The sequence below is a fragment of the Somniosus microcephalus genome, chromosome 26 (genome assembly GCF_052327205.1).
Source record: "Somniosus microcephalus isolate GS21.2 chromosome 26, FLI_Smic_1.0, whole genome shotgun sequence".
Taxonomy (NCBI): domain Eukaryota; kingdom Metazoa; phylum Chordata; class Chondrichthyes; order Squaliformes; family Somniosidae; genus Somniosus; species Somniosus microcephalus.
Window position 1 is genome coordinate 10,654,173 of NC_141012.1, and position 26,456 is coordinate 10,680,628.

Consider the following 26,456-nt stretch of genomic DNA (forward strand, 5'->3'; position numbering starts at 1 on the left):
GGACAGGAAATGCCGGTTTTCCCCACATGCGCTGTGCATGCTGAAAACCGGCATTTCCTCCGGACAGACGCGTAAGTACCCCGACCGTACTCGCGCGTTTGGAAGGGAATTACTGGGCCAACATTTTACATGTCAATAAAATGAAAAATTTAACAATTGCACGATTTGCCCCCTCGCATCTGCGACTGAGGGTCCAAGGAGGTGCATTGCGCAACAGGTCATCGTCGTACGTATCCTCACACTGTTCCCTTTCGGGAACTGTATGAAGTGGTGGAAGGATTTCTGGCCACGTTAACGCTCCTTCCGTGACCATAACCATCTTCATACCAGCCATTAGGGTGGTTAGTCCTATGGCGTGAGGGTTTTACGGGCTCCCACAACCCATCTGAGGGGGGGGGGCCACCCACACCCGCGGACGCAAGTATCCCACTGGATGTCCACCCAGAATTTATAGTTGGAGCTCCGACTCCACTTGCCGGGACTGTCTGGAGCGGGGTTCGAAACCCTACTCCTTCTGGCCCAGCGGCGGAGATGCTTACCGCTACGCAAAAGGCCCACTCCGCGCAAAAGGCCCACTCCGCGCAAAAGGTGACACCCATACGTTTCCTGCGCCTTTTCCCTCCCCGTGACTGGAGCCCTATGCTGCCACTTGAAAGACCAAGCTATCATCTGTCCTTTTTGCGGCACCTTTGACTTCTCATTACCAATGATGAGCAGGCGCTGCGCCTCCACCTCGTTGAGGAGATTGCTGAGGTCATCATCAGTTCAATTGTGAGTTCTTTTAATGCCGTGAATTGTGCTCATTCCAGCCATTTCACATTGCTAATCGGATTGGGCCTTTGGCGTAGCGGTAGGATCCCCGCCGCTGGGCCAGACGGGGTAGGGTTTCGAACCCCGCTCCAGACAGTCCCGGCAAGTGGAGTCGGAGCTCCGGCTCTAAATTCTGAGTTGACATCCAGTGGGATATTTGCGTCCGTGGGTGTGGGTGGCCCCCCCTCCTTGTATAGCTTGTGGGAGCCCGTAAAACCCTCCCGCCATAGGACTAACCACCCTAATGGCTGGTTCAAAGATGGTTACGGTCACGGAATGAGTGTTAATCACGGCCATAAATCCTTCCACCACTTCATACAGTTCCCCAAAGGGAACAGTGTGAAGACACGTATGACGACGACATTGCTAAATAAATAAATGGAATAAAAAAATTATTTTAGGGCTTTTAAAAGTCTTTAAATTGCTTTAATTCTGTTTAAAACTACTTCAGATTCTTCAAAATAATGTAAACGTTTTTAAAAGTTTATAAAAGTTACCAAAAGCTTCATAAAAATACCAAAAACCTATTTAAAATGCTGCTTTGCATGTAAAAATGCTTAGCAGCTTGTGAGAAACATTGGGGGCGTGTCCTATTAAACTGAGACCTCAAGGGGCGTGTCTCACTTGCACAGCGCGCTCCAGGCTTCACGCTGGCTGCACTCCTGGGCGGCGTGACGTCAAACGCTGCCCGGGATTCTTCTGTTTCAAAATGGAATTCCAGGCGTCCCTGGAGGTGAAATGTCAGCGCGTCGGGTAAGTGCATATCAGGGGCTTGCACGCGCGGCAAGCCACCGACCCGAATTACTGCCCATGTGTTTTTCGGGGGGAAGCAGGATTGTGAAAAGGAAAGGTAGGGTTGACTTAAAGCAAGAAAGAGTTGCATTTATATAGCGCCTTTCACGACCACCGGACATCACTTTACAGCCAATGTTGTAATGTGGAAGCCAATTTGCGCACAGCAAGGTCCCACAAACAGCAATGTGATAATGACCAGATAATCTGTTTTTATTATGTTGGTTGAGGGATAAATATTGGCCAGAACACCAGGGAGAACTCCCCCTGCTCTACTTCGAAATAATGCCATGGGATATTTTACATCCACCTGAGAGGGCAGACGGGGCCTCGGTTTAACATCTTATCTGAAAGACGGCACCTCTGACAGTGCAGCCCTCCCTCAGTACTGCACTGGGAGCGTCAGCCTAGCTTTACATGATCAAGTCCCTGGAGTGGGACTTTGAACCCACAACCTTCTGACTCAGAGGCGAGTGTGCTCCCCACTGAGCCACAGCTGACAGTCCTATGAAGCAGGGACAGGTTTGTTGAGCTGAATGACCTGTTCCAGTTCCTAAAAATATTCTGATCTCAAATGTGCTAATGTGGGGAGACGCCAAATGATGTCTTCATATCTCCATACCACGGACAGAGAGTCACTGCAGTTCCCTGCCCTGCATTCTTTGGTATCGGAAGAGCTACATATCAAAATTAAACTCATTAAAACATAGGGATTTGACATGTGACCTTGTCAGGGCAACTGCTCGAAGAAAATTCCCGATAGTGCGTCTGTCTGTTGTATTGTGTCACCTTGGTTGAGTCGGTAGCCATCGCCTCAATGTCATGAGGCTGTAGTTTTAAGACCTATTGCAGGACCTTGAACATATAATCTAAAATGGCCCTTCAGTGTAGTACTGAGGGAGCGCTGCATTCTCAGATGATGCCACATCACCCTTGTCCCTCCTGAATCTTGAGGAAGCTCTTAATTAGTATCTATAAATTGAACTTGTTTGTGCTATTCTCTGGCTCGTGAATGACTCCTGCACATTTGGTCTGCATTTGTTTTTAACAGCTGTGCCAGCCCAGTGATGACCTCATATTATAACTAGGAATATGAATATTAGACATCAGAAATAGGAGCAGGAGTCGGCCATTCGGCCCTTTGAGCCTGCTCTGCCATTCAATAAGATCATGGCTAATCTTTTACCTCAACTCCACCTTCCCGTACAATGCCCATATCCCTTGAGTCCATTAGTATCCAAAAATCTATCTATCGCTGTCTTGAATATACTCACCGACTGAGCCTCCACAGCCCTCTGAGGTAGAGAATTCCAAAGATTCACCACCCCCTGAGTGAAGAAATTTCTCCTCATCTCAGTCCTAAATGGCCGACCCCTTATCCTGAGACTGTGACCCCTGGTTCTAGGCTCCCCAGCCAGGGGAAACATCCTCCCTGCATCTACCCTGTCAAGCCCTGTAAGAATTTTGTATGTTTCAATGAGATCACCCCTCATTCTTCTAAACTCTAGGGAATATAGGCCTAGTCTACTCAATCTCTCCTCATAGGACAATCCCCCCATCCCAGGAACCAGTCTGGTGAACCTTCGTTTCACTCCCTCTATGGCAAGTATATCCTTCCTTAGGTGAGGAGACCAAAACTGTACACAATACTCCAGGTGTGGTCTCACCAGGGCCCTGTATAATTGTAGTAAAAAAAACAAATTTGTTTACTAGCACTATCGAACCTCGCCTTGATCACCACAGCATCCATCGAGGTAAAACATTAGAAAATGTTAAAATGAATAAGTTAACCTTTTGTAAGAGGATCAGCCTTCTTAGTTATAAGTTACTCCTCAAAATAATAGAGTTCACAGCATTACAAGTAGACATTCACAGATTTAATCAGCATAATGATAATTATAATTATTCTATGATTCTTCTACCCTGCCTCAACAATGTGTCTTTCACTCGCCCTCAGAACACCCTCTATTGCACCAGTGTAATTTGTCCATTCCCACACCACATCTTTCTGGAGTGTTATTGGCAACTGAATGCCAAATTAGGGGCAGCTTTGCGCTATGGGCACACAGTGACTAGGGTCAAGGATGAGTCTGCCCAACTCGTTTCACATAGGCCCCATACAACTAAAAAACCAGAAGAGACTTTTGTTCATCCTGAATTCACATGCTGGTCCAAGGGATGAAGGAACGAGGTGCTAACCCACTTTCCAGCCCAGGAAATTCTTCCTTCTCTTCTTCTTAGGCAGTCCCTCGGAACCGAGGATGACTTGCTTCCACATTAAAAATGAGTTCGCAGGTGACTGATGAGTCCAATGCGGGACCTACAGTCTCTGTCACAGGTGGGGCAGACGGTGGTTGAAGGGGCAGGCGGGTGGGGTGCTTGGGTTGACGTGCAGCTCCTTCCACTGCCTGCGCTTGGCTTCCGCTTGCTCCCGGCGAAGAGACTCGAGGTGTTCAGGAAATGCCATGCTCATGACACACGTTTGTAACTTTGCCTTTTAGGGTACAAGACTCTCTTAAAATGCCTATCTGGAAGATTCTGCAGTCGAGAGCTAATTGGGATTATGGGTCCTTCAGGCGCTGGCAAGTCGACCTTCATGAACATTCTGGCAGGATACAGGTGAGTCACAAAAATAACGCAGGCTTATTAGTATTGATTCTTGCATTCTCTCACTGGTAATCCTTTTTCAAACAGAGGGAAGATAGCACACTTTAGTAATGTCATGCAGATAATCATTTTCTACATTTTAGGCAGTTCACTAAACATTTCGGAGGAAAAACATTCCAAGTTTGGGCCAAACATGAAATGGCGATCTAGAATCAGATGTTCACCCACCTGCTGTGCACTGATTGTCCACAGCCTGTGCACAAACTCTCCATTGTAGAAACACGTGTGCTCACGTTCTATCTGTGCACCCAAACCTGCCACAGACACTGGGGTGGGAACTGAACCTCATTGTGCCCTTTTAACAGGCATAGAACTGGTGCAACGAGGCCCAACTTCAGCCCAGAATTGTGTCAGGCCATTTTTTCAGGCATCCCTGGTGGCCGCCTAAAACAAGCGTTAGGTCCTTTAAATTAAACGCCTGTTTTAGGACCCCTTACAGAAATTGGACAGTGATGAGCAGGGCCGTTACCTGGCTTGCGGCAGCCAGTGAGGAATATGTTTTTTTTAAAACAAATTTAAAAGAAAACCTACTCGTGGAGCCAGGAGGAGCAGGAGTGTTTCCCCGACTCCACAGCCGCGATTGCCAGCCCCCTCCCACCCCCGTCGCTCGCTCCAACCCCAATACTGGGTACTTCAAGGGGGTTGGGGTATAAGTGTAAGGAAGTCTTGCTACAATTGTACAGGGCCTTGGTGAGACCACACCTGGAGTACTGTGCACAGTTTGGTCTCCTTATCTAAGGAAGGATATACTTGCCTTGGAGGCGGTGCAACGAAGGTTCACTAGATTGATTCCTGGGATGAGAGGGCTGTCCTATGATGAGAGAGATTGTGTAGAATGGGCCTATACTCTCTGGAGTTTAGAAGAATGAGAGGGGATCTCATTGAAACATACAAGATTCTATGGGGGGATTGACAGGGTAGATGCTGAGAGGTTGTTTCCCCTGGCTGGAGAGTCTAGAACTAGGGGGCACAGTCTCATGATAAGGGGTTGGCCATTTAAGACTGAGATGAGGAGGAATTTCTTCACTCAGAGGGTTGTGAATCTTTGGAATTCTCTGCCCCAGAGGGCTGTGAATGCTGAGTCTTTGAGTATATTCAAGGCTGAGATCGCTAGATTTTTGGACTCTAGGGGAATCAAGGGATATGGGGATCGGGTAGGAAAGTGGAGTTGAGGTCGATGATCAGCCATGATCTTATTGAATGGCGGAGCAGGCTCAAGGGGCCATGAGGCCCATTCCTGCTCTTATTTCTTATGTTCTTATGTTCCCTTCAGGCCACTGCGAGGCAAGTATGCCAACATTCGTGCAATTCAAATGTGCGAGCGGCCTGTTGGAGGCGCGACATGGTAACCCCAGTTTGAGTCTGATTTTGGCCAATTAAACAGCTGCCCAAGTGAGTGTCAGCAGAACAACTCGGAACATGGAGCGCCTCATAGCTGAGTCGACCACGTCTCCCCACAATGTCCGCTCAGGAGTTGCTGGATAGCGATCAGAAAGCCGATACTTATTTTGCTCACCTCTCGCTAGACCAGGGGTGCGGAGGCCAATTTGTATCCCGCCCCCCGCCCTGCCCCACCCCAGTTTTTATTAACGGCTGAGACCAGCTAACTCGGTATCGAGCAAGAATCGAACCCTGGTCCATAGGGCTTAGTGCAGTGCCTGAGAAAGAAGCTAAAGACTAGTTTAGCAGCTGTTTTCTAATGAAGGAGATTTGGGGACAGGATTGAGCTTGGTTGCGATGCCCCACATGATGGAATAGCCTATTGACACCCTATCTGGGCTCACGTAAAGAATGACAAGTTGAGTAAGGTACCAGCCAACGCCATGGCAACAATCAGCACCTTCAGGTGAGGAAGGGAGCTGGACAAAAAAACAAATGATAAAGAATTAAGATCAACTTTGATCTCCTTCAGTTTCGGTCCCTCCATTTCTACCAGTTTGTTTCCAGTGTTTGTTATTTCAGTATTAATTACTGATCATGTCACTGCACCTAAAGACTATGATTATGAAGGGGTTTGATCGGGTACACATAGAGAAGATGTTTCCAATTGCGGGTGAGAACCAGAACAAGGAGTCACAAATATACGACAGTCCCTAATAAATCCAATAGGGAATTCAGGAGAAACTTCTTTACCCAGAGAGTGGTGAGAATGTGGATCTCGCTACCACAGGGAGTGGTTGAGGCGAATAGTATAGATGCATTTAAAGGGGAAACTAGATAAGCACATGAGGGAGAAAGGAATAGAAGGAGATCTTGATGGGGTGAGATGAAGAGGGGTGGGAGGAGGCTCGTGTGGAGCATAAACACCGGCACGGACCTGTTGGGCCGAACGGCCTGTTTCTGTGCTGTAAATGCTTTGTAATAAAAATTACCTTTTTGTTTTACACTTCCTTCCTGCTCCTCTTAGGAAAACGGGAATGAAAGGCCAGATTCTGGTGAATGGGCAGCCTCGGGATCTGCGAACTTTCAGAAAGATGTCCTGTTACATCATGCAAGATGACATGCTCCTCCCGCACCTCACAGTACTGGAAGCCATGATGGTATGTGCGCAGCGCCGACACGCCATTTCCCATGTGTCCAGCAACAGCAACGACTTGCATTTATATAGCTCCTTTAACTTATTAAAACCTCCCAAGGCGCTTCACAGGAGCGTCATCAGACAGAAGAATCGACACCAGGCCAAAGAAGGAGGCATTAGGACAGGTGACCCAAAGCTTGGTCACAGAGGTCGGTTTTAAGGAGCTTCTTAAAGGAGGAGAGGCAGAGAAGTTTACTGAGGGAATTCCAGAGCGTGGGGCCTAGGCGGCTGAAGGCACGGCCGCCAATGATGGAGCGAAGGAAGTGGGAGATGGACAAGAGACCAGAGTGGGAGGAACGCAGAGTTCTTGGAGGGTTGTGAGTCTGCAGGAGGTTACAGAGATGGGGAGGCGTGATACCACGGAGGGATCTGAACACAAGGATGAGAATTTTAAATTTGAGGTGTTGGTTGAGTTGCAAACCTCCAACTGGGGAGAGAGATTAAACCTTAGGAAATGAATCATTAATTGGAGGCTATTTTAACTTAAATCCGCTCTTCAGATATATTAACGAGATCGGGAGCAGTTCTGGTTTTACACCCCGCCTGATTTTATCTCCATTGAAGCCAGCGGAGAACAATATTGGGCAGGGTGTAGAACCGAAGTTCCACCTGATTCCGTCACTTTCCCTACTTGTTGATGTAAGAAAACTACTAGGCACTTGGTCTAAGCGTTAAACAAAGCTTTAATCAACTGTTTTACAACATGGAGGTCTAGTTGTGTCCTTCACTAGTTCCTGTTAAGAATGTCCTGCGCAAGCTGGGCCCATGCCCGAGTATTTATACTCTCCCTGGACAGCGCCACCAGCAGGCCGCTCAGTATTATTTCATAAGTTTTTATTTCATGAATGACTGATTCATGTCACTTGTTAGGTTAAAATTACCCCCTACTTCATTTTCCCCTGAACCTTTTCTCTTCTCTACTTGATTCCTGTGTTTGCAGAGCACCAGTTTTGTTTATATGTGTATCAAAAGTGAAATACTTTCCTGTTTCAAATACAAAAAGTCCGCAGCCTCAGGTCAGAAGTTTAGAGAGGGGATTCCAGAGCTTAGACGGCTGAAGGCGCGGCCGCCAATGATGGAGCGAAGGAAGCGGGGGGGATGGACAAGCGGTCAGAGTGGGAGGTACGCAGCGTTCTTGGAGGGTGGGGCGTAGCTGAGTTGCAGAGCAAAGCTTCCTCTGCTCTGCTGCAATAGTGTACCTCAGCTCCGACCACCAGCACTGTGAGGCCCGTGGGAGTCATTTTTATCTTCAACGGGGGTGGAAAACTGGCGATAGTAATCGCCTGTTACACGCCCCACCCGATCCTTCCCAAAGGTGCATAATAGGCGGCATATCACATTGGCTGCATCATTGTGGCCACTCTGAGTGAGATTGCCTGCTGGTAAGGACAGTTTTGTGCTGTAGGCTTATAGAATCATAGAATCAGAAATTTACGGCACAGAAGGAGGCCATTCGGCCCATCGTGTCTGTGCCGGTCGAAAAAGAGCTCTCCAGCCTAATCCCACTTTCCAGCTCTTGGTCCGTAGCCCTGTAGGTTCCGGCACTACAAGTGCATATCCAAGTACTTTTTAAATGTGATGAGGGTTTCTGCCTCTACCACCCTTTCAGGCAGTGAGTTCCAGACCCCCACCACCCTCTGGGTGAAAAACATTTCTCCTCAACTCCTTACTCTATGCCCCCTGGTTATTGACCTCTCTGCCTAAACTTGATCCTGTCCAAACTAATTTCGCCTAGGATGCTTAAAGCCATCACACAGACAAGACTTGCATACCATCTGTCTGGGTGGGATTTGAACCTAGGTCCTCGAGGTGGAAAGGCAAGCAGCTAACCTAGTCCGCCACCCAGTTCCCCCTGGTTTGCTTTTGCACATTTGATTTTGAGTGACCGACGAAGCATCAAAGCCATCGTGACATTGACTGTCTCATTGTACGTGCCTTGGTTTGCTGATCTGGAGAATTGTATTGCAGAGCAGTTCAGCCGAGTAACATTACCCGTTGAAAGCAAGACCAGGCCGGTCTCCGCTGTGCTGCTGATGCACTTCGCGGGTTGGAATCGTGTGCTGAAAGATCAGCGTGCGAATACTCAGCTTCCCCCGCTCGTACACACACCTGCTGGATCTGTTTTTTTTACACTGTTGTGTGCCAGTTTCACAAGTGTAATTGCTTTTGAAGGTGAGCCAGAACAAGCAGCAGCGCGTCGAAATGCAACCGGCGCTTTACAATTTTTCAGCAACAAAAGAGGAAAGAATGCACGGGCTGAACAGGACACAAAGGGATGCGACTAAATCCCTCCAGCGCGGGGGGAAAATAAAACACAAGGTGAAACCCGAGCTCCAACAAGCGCCCCTGCACTGGCCTCGAGTGCAAAAGTTGAATAGTTCACAAGTGACGGTGTCACGTAAGAAAGACTTACATTTCTACAGCACCTTTCATGACCTCAGGATGTCCCAAAGCGCTTTACAGCCAAAGGATGACTTTTAAAGTGTGTTCCATTTCCGCAAGAAACATTTTAAATTGAACATCTCTCTCAAGGAAAGTTGTCCTTTTGTTGAAATCCCCTTTCTTCACTGTTTCTGTTCATTGCATATTGAGAGACATTGGATTAAACCACTCACTGAAACAAAAACTTTTGCACAGAATATACGGCACAGAAACAGGCCCTTCGGCCCAACTAGTCTGCGCTGGTGCTTAAACTCCACACGAGACTCCTCCCATTCCATTTACCTCATCTCAGCCTTTCAGCATATCTTTCAATTCCCTTTTCTCTCATGTACTCATCTAGTTTCCTTTTGAAAGCATTTGAGCTATTCGCCTCAACCGCTTCCTGTGGTAGTGAGTTCCACATTCTAACCACTTTCTCAGTGAAGAAGTCTTGCCTTATTTCCCTATTGGATTTATTCGTAACTGTCTTGAATTTATGCTTGTACTTTTTTTTAATTTCCTCTTTGTTCTGTCGATTTTCTCTTTTCCCCTTACTCATTTCTCGGGCGCTCACGGGTACCATTAAGCATCGAGTAGCTCATACAAGTGGCTGAGAGTTTAGACAATCCATGGCCTGATAGCCCGTCATCACCACTGGCTGACACTTTCTTTTAGTATCTCCTCAGTTACATTACAGCCCTGGTGTCTGAGGTGACGTATCCTGCAAGAGAACATAAGACCATAAGAAATAGGAGCAGGAGTCGGCCACACGGCCCCTCGAGCCTGCTCCGCCATTCAATAAGATCATGGCTGATCTTCGATCTCAACTCCACGATCCCCATATCCCTTAATTCCCTTAGAGTCCAAAAATCAGTCGATCTCAGCCTTGAATATACTCAATGACTGAGCATCCACAGCCCTCTGGGGCAGAGAATTCCAGATTCACCACCCTCTGAGTGAAGAAATTTCTCCTCATCTCAGTCTTAAATGGCCGACCCCTTATCCTGAGACTGTGACCCCTGGTTCTAGACTCTCCAGCCAGGGGAAACAGCCTCTCAGCATCTACCCTGTCAAGCCCTCTCAGAACCTTATGGGGGAAAAATTCAGTTGGTAGCACCACCCGTTAGCGCCTTAAGAGGGCGCTATGTGGGGCGCAAACCAACTGGCGCCCGGGCGCAGCACTGCCCACGCCTCCCGCAAAATTCAGCGGGAGGTTAGTGGTGGCGCTAACCGGTAGCGCCCTGCGGCGCTGCACCGCTGGCGATGACATCATTGGTGTGCGCAGTGCCCCGCTCACACCCCGGCCATGATCTTCGGGAGCGCCCCCTGATTTACCGCCGGACGCTATGTCCGACAGGGTCAGGGGGGCGTACCTGCGGCCAGGGAGGCGCAATTTAAAGGCGAGGTGCGGGGCGGCCATTTTTGTTGCTGGCCACCTGCCAGCACCTGCCTGCGCGCCCGTCCCCGGCCTCCTGAACCCACCCCCCCCACCCCCACCCCGCGGAGTGCCGGCTGCGCTCCAAGAGCCCGGCACTTCTCTTGGGTGCCGGGCTCTTTTGCCTGCACTCCCGATCCTCGGGGGCCCGGCTGGGCCCCAGGTCGCGCTGCACAAGGCCCCTCCCCTTTAAGAAGGGGAGGAAGGCCTGCAATACCGCAGCGCGACGTGCCGCACGTGTGGCGCTGCGGCACATAGCGCCACGATATTCACTCGCCGCGCCCCAAGAGGGAGGCGGGGCGCTTCCAGTAGTGCCCCGCTTCCCTCTTGGGGCACAACCACTCAATTACCGGCGCAGGGGGCGCTAACTTTTCCGGGTTAGTGCCCCGGTGAAGTTAGCGCCTCAATTGGGGCGCTACTCAATTTTTAGCCCTATATGTTTCAATGAGATCACCTCTCATTCTTCTAAACTCCAGAGTGTATCGGCCCAATCTACTCAATCTCTCATCATAGGACAACCCTCTCATCCCAGGAATCAATCGTTGCACCGCCTCCAAGGCAACTTCTCTTAGGTACAGAGACGAAAACTGTGCACAGTACTCCAGGTATGGTCTCACCAAGGCCCTGTACAATTGTAACAGCACTTCCTTACTCTTATACTCCAACCCCCTTGCAATAAAGGCCAACATACCATTTGCCTTCCTAATTGCTTGCTGTACCTGCATGTTAACTTTCTGTGTTTCGAGAGACTGGAGTAAGATAAACACTTGTATTTACGAGATCTTAATTGGTGGGGACAGGATGCGGTTCAAACTTCTGTGAAGACGATTGTCAGATAATTTATGTGGGAGTGAAATTATCTCAACAACAATCAGGAAAATGTTTGTTTGTTTTTAATGGCCTGTTAATGAAATCGTGGGAACCTGTGGAATTGAAACCTTCGATTTCTGAGGATTACATTTTGTTAATTGGGGCATTAATTATTGAGAACAGACACATCCGATCAAATAGTTTCACAAATCAGGACTACGATCCTTGAATATTGGGTTGTATCAGTGCATCAATTGTTTTTCTGTGACATTGAATTCTATTCCTTATTTTTACAGGTTTCAGCCCACCTTAAGCTGAAGGAGAAATTAGAAGTTAAAAAAGAACTGGTGAGTCGTGAACTTCTTTTGATCATTCAGTTTGAAGTAAATTTGGCCGCAGTTTAGTTTGATCACACCAATGCTGGAGCTATTTGTGCACAGGTGTGAATCGGGGGTTTAAACATTGATTGCAAGAAAAGTGCAAATGTATCTGCGTCAAAGTGAACTTGCGAAATATCAGTGGAACTTCCGCCTGGGTTGTCTGTCTAATTAAGCAGTAATTTTCCAGTCCAATTCTGGTTTCCAGAAACAGGAGGTAGAGAGGTTTGGGAAGGAAATTCCAGAGCTTAGAGCCTAGGCCTGAAGGCACAGCTGCCAATGGTGTGTGATCTAAATCGGGGATGCACAAGAGGCCGGAATTAAAAGAGCACAGAGATCTTGGAGGGTTGTGGGGCTGGAGGAGGTTACAGAGATAGGGAGGGGCGAGGCCATGGAGGGATTTAAAGACGAGGATGAGAATTTTCAAATCGAGGCGATCAAGATTTTCACAGAAAAAGGGCAGCGCCGATAACATAGCCCAATAGAATCATTCAGGAAATCTCCCAATTTCCCATATAGCCAGTCCGCATTTAGTGGGCCATAGGAGGAGGTCACTGTTCTGATGACAGATTAGGGGACTAATGGAGATAACTCGTGCTGACGCGGGAGGTTCGGATTGTACATCAGCCTGACAGTGGTTGTTTTGTTTACGTGGAGGAGTTCAGTTGACTGCTCAGGACACCCGCACGAGGGCAAAGCACCTGCAGCAGAAACATCCGCCGCACAAGAGCGACAACGGGTGTCATATCGGTCTCCTGCCCACTCGCCTTTTCTAGAGCAATGAGATCAGAGGGATGTGTTCACAATGAAAGCGACAATAAGCAAACTAGCCAGGGCTGGAGAGGCTCAGGAGAATGAATGTAACGGTTAATAGGAATGGGACTAATCGGATAGCTCTCTCAAAGAGCCGGCACCGGTACGATGGGCTGAACGGCCTCCTTTTGTATGATTCTGTAACCATTAGTTATTTGCTGTCTGATTCCAACACTTTGCCTGATATCCTGTTTTAAGGTGAATGAGATTCTAACAGCACTGGGTCTGCTCGAATGCTCCAACACCCGGACTCTCTCTCTGTCTGGTGGACAGCGCAAGCGGCTAGCCATCGCCCTGGAGCTGGTCAACAATCCACCCATCATGTTCTTTGACGAGCCAACCAGGTGAGAGGAAGGGTGTGTCCCAGAAGGTCACTTCACCTCTTTGGAGGGGGGGGGGGGGCGGATGGACTCCATGAGCCTGCCGGTTGGCGTTCCATTGTCTGTTAACATTTCTTTCTTCACTTTGGGTCTCACGCTACATTCACGCTGGAGGCTGTAATGTAGAGAGAAGGTGGCACCAGTGCCTCAGGTGGCACACAGTGCCACTTCCTGAAGTGTTCCCCGTGCCATTGGAGTTACCGTGGCAACCCTAAAGGACGCTGGTGCTGGGGATGTTTTGTTTCTGATCGCTGTTGAGTGGAGTGCGCAGCCCGCTCCTGCAGACCAGCAGTGCCAGAATTTCACAGACGTTCCATCAACAGACGATTAACAACAACAAAATCTTCTATTTATACGGCACATTTAACATGGTAAAACGTCCCAAGGTGCTTCACAGAAGCGTTACCAATCCAAATTTGACACCGAGCCACGTAAGGAGATATTAGGGCAGATGACCTAAAGCTTGGTCAAAGATGTAGGTTTTAAGGAGCGTTTTAAAGGAGGAGAGGTAGGTAGAGAGGCGGAGAGGTTTAGGGAGGGAATTCCAGAGCTTAGGGCCGAGGCAGCTGAAGGCACGGCCACCAATGGTGGAGCGATGAAAATCGGGGATGCTCAAGAGGCTAGAATTAGAGAAGCGCAGAGATCTCGGGAGGTTTGTGGGGCTGGAGGAGATTACAGAGATCGGGAGGGGTGAGGCCATGGAGGGATTTGAAAACAAGGGTGAAATTAGCATCAAACTTGCACTGAAGCTGTTTCCCACAGCCACCAGTGCCTGAAAATCTGTTCCTGCTGTGGCAACAGGGTGGAGCTCACAGTCCCAGAACCAAATCGTGAATGAGTCATCGGTCTTAACCTCTGTTTGCCCACCTGTCTCTTTCCATCATTCTCTCTGTCTATTTTCAACGAAGGTAGTTTGGAGAACAGCAGGAGCTTGCATTGTACAGTGCTCCTCATGTAGAAAAGTATGTCGGGGGTGCTTTACAAAGGGGAAGAAAACACTTAGCAATAGATAGGACAGAAATTAATAGTTGCGGTGGAACCAAAAGCCTGGCCAAAAAAAGACAGGCTTTTAAGAGGCTTTTGCAGAAAGAGAGCCAGAGGCACAGGGAGTGAATTTCAAAGAATGGGGTTTCTGGTGACTGAAAAGCCTCTGATGGTGGAACAGACAGTCTAGTTCCAGCTTCTAGTGGCTGTAAAATTCCAGATAAACACGAGCCTTGGATCAGCAGTAATTTGCATTCTGTCCGAGTGCCCATCATCCTGATCTTGGACAGTCTCAACCACGCACAGTAAAAAGGGCTAAAGAGGCAAACTGCAGATCGGCAGCACACTTCATTACTGTCGTATCCATGGGTTGCTGCAGCTTGATGTTCATGGACTTGTGCAAATTTCCATAAATATTTACTCTGCGTGAGCAGTAAGGTCGCACAATCTGAACTCGGATGGTTTGATCGAGCGAGGTGACAGCTGCTGTTGAGCGCGGGTGCGCATTCTTATAAACGTTATAAGAAACTTTAAGAATGCACACTCTGATTTTCTGTATGAATGCTCCTACATAAGAACATAAGAATCAGGAGCAGGAGTAGACCATTCGGCCCCTCAAGCCTGCTCCGCCATTCAATAAGATCATGGCTGATCTTCGACCTTAACTCCACTTTCTTGCCCGATCCCCATATCCCTTGATTCCCCCAGAGTCCAAAAATCTGTCAATCTCAGCTTTGAATATACTCAATGATTCAGCATCCACAGCCCTTTGGGGTAGAGAATTCCAAAGATTTACAACCCTCTGAATGAAGAAACTCCCCCTCCGCACAGTTGCACTGCTTCCTGTAATGGGGCAAAGTCCATCCTCGATCCCGCCAGTTCATGGCTGTTTAACTGATTCTCACATAAACCTCACAACATCTAACTATTGATTGAATGATGACAGCAATTAAACTGAGTTCCAGCTTTGTCGGGCAGGTTTTTTAAAATTTGTATATGGGATGTGGGCGTCGTTGGCAAGGCCAGCATTTATTGCCCATCCCTAATTGCCCTTGAGAAGGTGGTGGTGAGCCGCCTTCTTGAACCGCTGCAGTCTGTGTGGTGAAGGTGCTCCCACAGTGCTGTTAGGGAGGGAGTTCCAGGATTTTGACCCAGCGATGATGAAGGATCGGCGAAGCCTTGGCGAGTTACCGCAGTGCATCTTGTAGATGGTACACACTGCAGCCACGGTGCGCCGGTGGTGGAGGGAGTGAATGTTTAAGGTGGTAGATGGGGTGCCAATTAAATGGGCTGCTTTGTCCTAGATGGTGTCGAGCTTCTTGAGTGTTGTTGGAGCTGCAACTCATCCAGGCAAGTGGAGAGTATTCCATCAGGTTGTGAATGGACATTCAGCGACACAAGTATTGGAGGGCTACGGGAAGAGAGGAAGTGGGGTAAAAATGGCCACTGACCTTCATCATGAGTACCAGCCAAATGTAACTCTATTTACAATGTCTCTCTCTCTCTCTCCGTCTCAGTGGTTTAGACAGTGCCTCCTGTTTCCAGGTCGTATCGCTGATGAAGTCACTTGCTCAGGGCGGGAGAACCATCATCTGCACCATCCATCAGCCCAGTGCCAAACTCTTCGAGATGTTTGACAAGGTACAGTTTTTTTTTTAATCCTTTAGCGTTGCCGTGGAAGCAAGATTCTGATCTGTGAAGCATGTTGTGTGGGTAATCTGAAGTCTGATATTAGGTCAGGAAATAGTACATGGCATTCACAGCGCAGAAACAGGCCATTGGGCCCAACTGATCCTTTAGATGATCCAGTGGTTCGAGTGGACATTAAAGATCACATTTTTGGAGAGTTCTCCTTTCCAGCCATTCCTCCCTTAGCCAACAACACCAAAAACAGATTAACTGCTCATTTGTCTCTTTATTCTGCACGTGGGATCTTGCTGTCTGCAAACTGGTTGCTGCATTTGTCAACAGAGCAGTTTGCTTTGAAGTAATTCACTGTATGTAGTGTGATTTGAGCTGGTTCTGAGAGACGTGATGAGGTGCCATATAAACGCCAGTCCATCTTGCAAAACCTCTCTGTAACCACTACAGATTGTTTTTCTGCAGCTAGGGGACACCACAAGCTTCCTATCTGTGGCATCCTGTCTCACTCTTGCACGCAGCATTAAATTAACACCTCCCAGAGCGCCCAACCCCCTAAATCTTTAACACTGGCCCCGCAACAACAACTTTTTTTACCCACCTCAGCGCAAACGGAATATCAGTAAACAAAGATTTTTAACTTGACAACTGCGAGCATGCAACAGGGCCGCAGTTTCCTTCCCCCTGTATGCTTCCCCAGCACAGGGCCAGAGTCCATTTGGAAATCACACCAGCTTCTTTCAGAAAATACCGTTTTTTGGAATACGGTACATTTGAGACGTGATGTGTGGTGAGTAGCGAGCTCAGGAGGAACGGGTGATTTTGGACCCAAGGTTCCCAAAGCTCTCCACCACTGGGGTTTTCCTCGCCTCATGTCTGGGTCTGTTGTAGACTCATTGATAGAGATTGATCGCTGTGATTAGTCAACAACTCCATTGTCATTGTATCATGCGACTACCAGAACGGTAGAAGGCGAACTCGATGAACCTTGGTCTTTTTTTCGTCTAGCGATTCCCACGTTCTGTCTCCTGGTGATAGCATTTATGAGAGATTTTATCGGTATTCTAAAGGGGTGGAAAGAGGAGAATTTCTGTTCAAATGGGTGCTGGATCTTAATGCTTGGGAATGGAACGCCTTCCATTTCAGGGCTCACTGTCCCATCAAACACTCCCAGGGCAGGTACAGCATGGGTTAGATACAGAGTAAAGCTCCCTCTACACTGTCCCATCAAACACTCCCAGGGCAGGTACAGCACGGGTTAGATACAGAGTAAAGCTCCCTCTACACTGTCCCATCAAACACTCCCAGGGCAGGTACAGCACGGGTTAGATACAGAGTAAAGCTCCCTCTACACTGTCCCATCAAACACTCCCAGGGCAGGTACAGCACGGGTTAGATACAGAGTAAAGCTCCCTCTACACTGTCCCATCAAACACACCCAGGGCAGGTACAGCACGGGTTAGATACAGAGTAAAGCTCCCTCTACACTGTCCCATCAAACACTCCCAGGGCAGGTACAGCACGGGTTAGATACAGAGTAAAGCTTCCTCTACACTGTCCCACCAAACACTCCCAGGGCAGGTACAGCACGGGTTAGATAAAGAGTAAAGCTCCCTCTACATTGTCCCATCAAACACTCCCAGGGCAGGTACAGCATGGGTTAGATACAGAGTAAAGCACCCTCTACACTGTCCCATCAAACACTCCCAGGGCAGGTACAGCACGGGTTAGATACAGAGTAAAGCTCCCTCTACACTGTCCCATCAAACACTCCCAGGGCAGGTACAGCACGGGTTAGATACAGAGTAAAGCTCCCTCTACGCTGTCCCATCAAACACTCCCAGGGCAGGTAGAGCACGGGTTAGATACAGAGTAATGCTCCCTCTACACTGTCCCATCAAACACTCCCAGGGCAGGTAGAGCACGGGTTAGATACAGAGTAAAGCTCCTTCTACACCGTCCCACCAAACACTCCCAGGGCAGGTACAGTACGGGTTAGATACAGAGTAAAGCTCCCTCTACACTGTCCCATCAAACACTCCCAGGGCAGGTACAGCACGGGTTAGATACAGAGTAAAGCTCCCTCTACACTGTCCCATCAAACACTCTCAGGGCAGGTACAGCACGGGTTAGATACAGAGTAAAGCTACCTCTACACTGTCCCATCAAACACTCCCAGGGCAGGTACAGCACGGGTTAGATACAGAGTAAAGCTCCCTCTGCACTGTCCCTTCAAACACTCCCAGGGCAGATACAGCATGGGTTAGATACAGAGTAAAGCTCCCTCTACACTGTCCCAGCAAACACTCCCAGGGCAGATACAGCATGGGTTAGATACAGAGTAAAGCTCTCTCTACACCGTCCCACCAAACACTCCCAGGGCAGGTACAGCATGAGTTAGATACAGAGTAAAGCTCCCTCTATACTGTCCCCATCAAACACTCTCAGGGCAGGTACAGCACGGGTTAGATACAGAGTAAAGCTCCCTCTACACTGTCCCATCAAACACTCCCAGGGCAGGTACAGCACGGGTTAGATACAGAGTAAAGGTCCCTCTACACTGTCCCATCAAACACTCCCAGGGCAGGTGGAGCACGGGTTAGATACAGAGTAAAGCTCCCTCTACACTGTCCCATCAAACACTCCCAGGGCAGGTACAGCACGGGTTAGATACAGAGTAAAGCTCCCTCTACACTGTCCCCATTAAACACTCCCAGGGCAGGTACAGCACGGGTTAGATACAGAGTAAAGCTCCCTCTACACTGTCCCCATTAAACACTCCTAGGGCAGGTACAGCACGGGTTAGATACAGAGTAAAGCTCCCTCTACACTGTCCCATCAAACACTCCCAGGGCAGGTAGAGCACGGGTTAGATACAGAGTAAAGCTCCCTCTACACTGTCCCATCAAACACTCCCAGGGCAGGTACAGCACGGGTTAGATACAGAGTAAAGCTCCCTCTACACTGTCCCATTAAACACTCCCAGGGCAGGTAGAGCACGGGTTAGATACAGAGTAAAGCTCCCTCTACACTGTCCCATCAAACACTCCCAGGGCAGGTACAGCACGGGTTAGATACAGAGTAAAGCTCCCTCTACACTGTCCCATCAAACACTCCCAGGGCAGGTACAGCACGGGTTAGATACAGAGTAAAGCTCCCTCTACACTGTCCCATCAAACACTCCCAGGGCAGGTACAGCAGGGGTTAGATACAGAGTAAAGCTCCCTCTACACTGTCCCATCAAACACTCCCAGGGCAGATACAGCACGGGTTAGATACAGAGTAAAGCTCCCTCTACACTGTCACATTAAACACTCCCAGGGCAGGTACAGCACGGGTTAGATACAGAGTAAAGTTCCTCCTACACTGTCCCATCAAACACGCCCAGGGCAGGTACAGCACGGGTTAGATACAGAGTAAAGGTCCCTCTACACTGTCCCATCAAACACTCCCAGGGCAGATACAGCACGGGTTAGATACAGAGTAAAGCTCCCTCTACACTGTCCTATTAAACACTCCCAGGGCAGGTACAGCACGGGTTAGATACAGAGTAAAGCTCCCCCTACACTGTCCCATCAAACACTCCCAGGGCAGGTACAGCACGGGTTAGATACAGAGTAAAGCTCCCTCTACACTGTCCCAAACACGCCCAGGGCAGGTACAGCACGGGTTAGATACAGAGTTAACCTTAGGTTTTAGCTCTCTCTCCAATCCACACTCGGTTTGAGCACAGCTTGCCTGCTGGGGGCCTAGGAGAGGGGAGAGGGGAGAGGGGAAAGGGAACAGGGGTGGAGACTCTCTCACTCACTATCACCTGACAATTGGCCATGACCAGCACTGGTGATGGACTTGTCGTAGAATAGCAGCCATCTGCGTTTGAAATCAGTGTGATCACTCTAGATTTTCATAACTGAAAAATGGACGGAAAAAGTGTGATGTATGATCACTAAATTTTTAATTTGAAAAATCTACCTGGTCCTTGTCCTGGACCCCTCAGATTTAATGTCAGTTAATTTTTTATAGTTTGATGCAGTCCTCTTGCAAAGCCTGTCGAACCACAGATAAACACTTGCACTGCCCTGCCCACGATTGAATTTTTGGACTGGGTTAAAGGCCGTAACCCATCTGTGCCTGCTCTCAGAGGCGTGTGGCCTGTATCGAGGGATTGGGTGGGGGAACTGGCAAAAAAACAGGCGCAGGAGAGAAAGAAAAGGTACTCGACACACCAGAATCGAGTTTTGCAGCGGGTTTATTCATGCCACTGATTTAGATTCTGATGACAGGTCCTCAGGCTGGAGTCCAAGGGATTTCTCAGCATCTGCCCCAAGCAAAATGCATTTCGGGCCAATGGAGAGACAACCATAGACTGTAGTGTTGACTGCCACCCCCTGTCATATGATGGTATTGCAGCTCATGAAATACTCATCATTCTTCAGGTTTTTTCCCCCCTTTTCTGTGTTTAAACGTGTTCCTTATAAAATTATAGCCTCTCCTTTTCCTTGGAGTGTACTTTCTGATAAAGGAATGCAGATATGTTTTTAAAGTACTGCTCCTTCAGCAGACCGAGTTGTGCGTTACAGGACTGTTCTTTCAACGTTACGACCGGGTTTCAAACTCAGCAAGGCTGAGGGATAAAAGTTTCCTCCATCCTTTCACAGTGAAAGGGGTTTGAGCAATTGGAATAGAGATCCCAATTCTCAACTCAAATCACCCATAATTGGCATTTTCCCACGAGCTTCTAAGCCATACAAACCACATGAGTGAGGAGAGGATTGACCGGGCGGTGACTTAACATAAGAAATAGGAGCAGGAGTCGGCCACACGGCCCCTCGAGCCTGCTCCGCCATTCAATAAGATCATGGCTGATCATTGACCTCAACTCCATTTTCCTGCCCAATCCCCATATCCATTGATTCCCCATAAGTCCAAAAATCTCTCACTCTCAGCCATGAATAGACTCAAAGACTCGGCATCCACAGCCCTCTGGGGCAGAGAATTCCCAAGATTCACAACCCTCTGAGTGAAGAAATTCCTCCTCATCTCAGTCTTAAATGGCCGACCCCTTATCCTGAGACTGTGCCCCCCTAGTTCTAGACTCTCCAGCCAGGGGAAACAACCTCTCAGCATCTACCCTGTCAATCCCACTCAGAATTTTATACCTTTCAATGAGATCACCTCTCATTCTTCTAAACTCCAGAGAATATAGTTCCATGCTACTCAATCTCTTCATAGAACAGCCCTCTCATCCCAGAGATCAATCTAGTGAACCTTTGTTAACTCCCTCGAAGGCAAGTTTATCCTTCTTTAAGTAAGGAGACCAAAACTGTGCACCATACTCCAGGTGTGGTCTCACCAAGGCTCTGTACAATTGTAGTGAGACTTCCTTACTCTTATACTCCAGGCCCCTTGCAATAAAGGCTAACATGCAATTTGCCTTGTAATTGCTTGCTGTATCTGCACGTACCTGACTTGACGGCCCCTTCTCTCTATAGCTTGCCGAGCGATGCTCATTGACCTAATCCTAACACTTATGTGAGAAAAGGACATTTGAGTGATGCATTAGCACCTTTTAGACATAAGGCCCAGCATGAGTTGGGAGGCGGAGCAAGGGGAGCGAATTTGAAAATATAGGAAAAGATGGCAGACATTTGACAGATGTAACAGTAATCTGCTTTTGGTGGTTGAAGGCGGACTGTTGCCCAAGGCACCACCAGAACTCCCCAATCTTCTTCAAACATTGCCATGGGGTCTTTGGAAGACCCCCTAAACAGACAGACGAGAGTTGAGTTTAACAACTCCTGCGAAGGACAGCACCTCCGACAGTGTGGCACTCCCTCAGTACTGCCCCTCCGACAGGGCAGCGCTCCCTCAGTACTGCCCCTCCGACAGTGCGGTGCTCCCTCAGGACTGCCCCTCCGACAGTGCGGCACTCCCTCAGTACTGCCCCTCAGTACTGCAGTGTGGTGTCAGCCTAGTTTATAAGTTTATGTCCTGGAGTGAACCCACAGCTCTCATGATTCAAAGGAGAGAGCAATACCAGCTGAGCCAAGCAGGCAAGTGGACCAGAAACTTAACTGGACCAGCCACATAAATAATGTGGCCAGAAGAGCAGGTCAGAGGCTGGGTATTCTGCGGCGAGTGTCTCACCTCCTGACTCCACAAAGCCTTTCCACCATCTACAAGGCCCAAGTCAGGAATGTGATGGAATACTCTCCACTTGCCTGGATGAGTGCAGCTCCAACAACACTCAAGAAGCTCGATACCATCCAAGACAAAGCAGCCCGCTTGATTGACACCCCATCCACCACCTTAAACATTCACTCCCTCCACCACCGGCGTACCGTGGCTGCAGTGTGTAACATCTACAAGATGCACTGCAGCAACTTGCCAAGGCTTCTTCAGCAGCACCTCCCAAACCCACGGCCTCTTCCACCTAGAAGGACAAGGGCAGCAGGTGCATGGGAACACCACCGCCTCCAAGTTCCCCTCCAAGTCACACACCATCCTGACTTGGAAATATATCGCCAATCCTTCATCGTCGTTGGGTCAAAATCCTGGAACTCCCTCCCTAACAGCACTGTGGGAGCACCTTCACCACACGGACTGCAGCGGTTCAAGAAGGTGGCTCACCACCACCTTCTCAAGGGCAATTAGAGATGGGCACTAAATGCTGACTTGCCAGCGACGCCCACATCACAGGAATGAATTTTTAAAAAGTCAAAGAGAAAATTGAAAAACGGTATAATTTGGAGACAGGGCTACTGGTGAATTGAAGCCAAGAGTGTCAGAGAATTGAATCGGCATCAACTGTGTGTGTGTGTTGAATCAACACTGGGCTAATGACTATATTTCCATTAATGTTAATTCAGTTCTATTACAGCGGCAGAAACTGTAACTTCATCAGCCTCAAACATGATGTCATGTCATCTATTTAAACAAATAATATTCAATAATCAGCAGAAATGACAGAACAGGGCAGAAAGTCACGAATGTTCTTCATCTGATTATTTTTGTTTTTTTACAAAGCGGCCAAGTTTAATAACGAGGAACCTTTAACAGTGCACATTTTAACTCGAGTCTGCTTTCTCTCCTCTACAGCTCTTCATCGTGAGCCAAGGGCAGTGCATCTACAAAGGGATAGTTACCAGCCTCATCCCCTTTCTTAAAGGGCTGGGCCTGCATTGTCCAACCTATCACAACCCTGCTGACTTTAGTAAGTAAAAAAAAAAGGCACTGTTCTATTTATAGGCTTCAACAAAAACATTGGTGGGTCAGACCAGACAGAGGTGTCAGCCGCGGCTCAGTGGGTAGCACTCGCGCCTCTGGGTCAGAAGGTTGTGGGTTCGCGACCCGCTCCGGACCACAGGGCCCCAGGGTCTGTGTCCAGTCTGCACTGAGTTGACTGAATGCAGGGTGGGATGCTGCGATTAACCTCAGTACATCTTGATAGGAAGAAATCAGCTTGGGTTCCTCCTGACTCCCGCTGGAAAGTGCATGTGTGTCAATGTCAGGTGGGATTAGGATTGGATTTGCTTGAATATTTGCCGACATTCATGAAGGGTTTAGATCGAGTAAATAAAGAGAAGCTGTTTCCAGTGGCTGAAGGGTCGGTAACCAGAGGGCACAGATTTAAGGTGATTGGCAAAGGACCCAGAGGCGACATGAGGAAAATCTTTTACGCAACGAGTGGTTAGGATTTGGAATGCACTGCCTGATGGGGCGGTGGAGACAGATTCAATAGTCGCCTTCAATCTGATAAATACTTGAAGGAGAAAAAATTGCAGGGATACGGGGAAAGAGCGGGGGAGTGGGACTAATTGGATTGCTCTTCGAAAGAGCCGGTGCAGACTCGATGGGCCGAATGGCCTCCTCCTGTGCTGTACTATTCTATGATTCACCGACTAAGCTCATATGTGAAGAATGACTTCACTGGAACCCGGATACCGGAGTGCTGCTGTGACACCACGGGGGAACTGCACCCCGGACTCCTCACCTTCAGGAAAGGAGGGGACACATCAGAAACGTGGAGGGTTTCCAACCAAAATTCACACCCAGGCATTGGCATTTTCTGGAAGTATTTTTATTTGCTTCCTTGGTTTCCTCTCCTCGTTTATTGAATGACCTTCCTCCTATTTTACAGCTGGGTCATGTGACCTAAAGAATGAAGAAGTTAAATGGCTTACACACAAGAGAAGGAAAAATAGAAAATAAACAAGATTAGTCAACGTGTGTTTGAACGATGACTGCCCAAAAAAAACTTCCAATCAAATTGCACTGCCTGTTTAATACTAGTTCAGTCCGTAAGAACATAAGAATTAGGAGCAGGTGTAGGCCAGATGACCTCTCGAGCCTGCTCCGTCATTCAGTAAGATAATGGCTGATCATCGACCTTAACTCCACTTTCCCGCCCGATCCCCATATCCCTCGATTCCCCCAGAGTCCAAAAACCTATCGATCTCAGCCTTGAATATACTCAGCGATTCAGCTACCCTTTGGGGTAGTTTTAGTGCTAATTCTGTGAACGGAGTGACTGCTGCCAACGACCGGGTGCTGCGCAGAAGCGTACTGCGCGTCAATCTGGAACCAGAAGCTTTTTTTTCCCCACACAGATAATTTTTCCTCACAGCCCGCTCCCTCCCGCCATTTTTCCTCACAGCCCGCTCCCTCCCGCCATTTTTCCTCACAGCCCGCTCCCTCCCGCCATTTTTCCTCACAGCTCGCTCCCTCCCACCGTTTTTCCTCACACCCACTCCCTCCCGCCATTTTCCCTCACAGCCCGCTCCCTCCCGCCATTTAAAACATTTTTTTTTAATGAATCCGTGACGAACCAGCAGCACGCACGCGCAGTCCGCTTCTGGTTCGTTGGCAGCAGTCGCGTCCTTCTGTGAGTAGGAGCCTGTGTAATGTTAATTTAGTGTCGTGACCTATTTTGTTACTGATTTCCTGAGCATGACCTGTTTTAGTGCCGTGCTAGTGGGTAACCGGCATAACCACTCGCTCAGTGTGTGTTAGTTTAGTGATGATGGCTCATTTAATGGTTTAATATCCTAGTACAGTAAACTCTTGTTTAAACGGCACCTAATCAACCGGAATTCTTTAATAACCGGCAAAATAGATAACCGGTAATCTTGCCGAATCCATCCATTTTTTGTTTTTCCGAGTCCGAGTTTCCCACGGTGACCGAGTTAGTCACTGGTTTTTATTTTTTTTGTGTTAAAAATTGCCTGCCTCTCTGTTATGCGGAATTTTTAATCAGCCGGCACCATCCCGGTCCCGTCGGTGCCGGATACGAAGGAGTTTACTGTACCAGTGAAATAACATCAGAAAGTGTTGGAAACGCTCAGCAGGCCAGGCAGCATTCGAGTTCGACCTGAAACATTGACTCTGTTTCCTCCTCTCTTCGATGCTGCCTGACCTGCTGAGTGTTTCCAACACTTTCTGTTGTTAGTTCCGATTTTCCAGCACCAGCAGTATTTTGCGATTATATTATCCTAGTGCTAGTGCTATTTCAGTGAGTAGAGACAGGCTGTAGCAGTGCTGGCCCAGAGAGTGAGGACTCACTTTAGTGCGAGTTTACTGAGTATGAAGCACTATTCCCGATGGGCGCTGTGTTCAAAGCTTCTCTCATAACCTTTCCACTTGTTCTTTAGGCTTCGCACTGGGGAGGTCGTATTCTGACGCCTCTGAAATCCAAAGCCTAAATGTACCTGGCTGATTGTTTCCCCCTCCCCCCCCCCCACCCCGCCCCCTCCTCACCCCGTTGCTGTCTCTTAATGAGTTTTACAATCCGTACGCTTCGTTCTGACCGTGCCTACTGATCTTGTCTTCTTGCCCAGTTATTGAGGTTGCCTCGGGCGAATATGGGGATTTGAACCCTGTGCTGTTTAAGGCCGTGCAGGACGGAATGTGCACCATGGCGGAAAAAAAGAACCCGTCGAACGGGAGTGACCCATCAGCTTGGAAAACCCAGAGCCTGACGGTAAGAACCAGCGAGAATCAATCCTGCGCCCGGTAGTGTCTTGACACAACAACAACTTGTATTTATATAGCGCCTTTAACGTAGAGAGTGGTGAACCTGTGGAATTCTCTACCACAGAAGGCAGTAGAGGCCAATTCATTACATATATTCAAGAAGGAGTTGGATATATTTCTTAAGGCTAAAGGGATCAAGGGATATGGGGAGAAAGCAGGGACAGGGTACTGAATTTGGATGATCAGCCATGATCTCATTGAATGGCGGAGCAGGCTCGAGGGGCTGAATGGCCTACTCCTGCTCCTATCTTCTATGTTTCTATGTTAAAACATCCCAAGGCGCTGCACAGGAGTATTTTAAGACAAAAAAATTTGACACCGACCCACATAAGGATAAATTAGGACAGGTGACCAGAAGCTTGGTCAATGAGGTAGGTTTTAAGGAGCATCCTAAAGAGAGGTAGCGAGGCGGAGAGGTTTAGGCAGGGAATTCCAGAGCTTAGGGCCCAGGTAGCAGAAACCACAGCCATCGATGGTTGAGCGATTATAATCAGGGATGCTCAAGATCTTTATGACACCATAAAGAGGAATATACAGGGGACCACCAGCTTGGAAGAGTTTTCAATGGGTGCCTGCCAATGTTCCCTTTAATTTTTTGGGGGGGTGGATACCCCTTTAAGGGACTGCGCGACCCGTTCAAAATACCGGGCATGTGCGGTTTATCCCATTTAAAAGCCGGTGAGCCGGCTGTGCGGGTGCTCCAGAGCGCTGCGCGG

At 48.5% G+C, this 26,456-nt stretch overlaps 1 protein-coding gene across 5 annotated transcripts in view; it reads left to right on the forward strand.

Moving 5' to 3' along the window:
- Positions 1 to 26,456, forward strand: part of abcg4a (ATP-binding cassette, sub-family G (WHITE), member 4a) — a 153,786-nt gene that overhangs the window by 110,185 nt on the left and 17,145 nt on the right. For all 5 annotated transcript variants that reach the window (XM_085967813.1, XM_085967816.1, XM_085967814.1 and 2 more), the window contains 7 exons: positions 4,104 to 4,221; positions 6,677 to 6,809; positions 11,810 to 11,860; positions 12,902 to 13,047; positions 15,585 to 15,708; positions 22,807 to 22,921; positions 25,545 to 25,687. In XM_085967813.1, the coding sequence (XP_085823939.1) occupies positions 4,104 to 4,221; positions 6,677 to 6,809; positions 11,810 to 11,860; positions 12,902 to 13,047; positions 15,585 to 15,708; positions 22,807 to 22,921; positions 25,545 to 25,687 (830 nt within the window). The remainder of the gene's footprint in view (positions 1 to 4,103; positions 4,222 to 6,676; positions 6,810 to 11,809; positions 11,861 to 12,901; positions 13,048 to 15,584; positions 15,709 to 22,806; positions 22,922 to 25,544; positions 25,688 to 26,456) is intronic.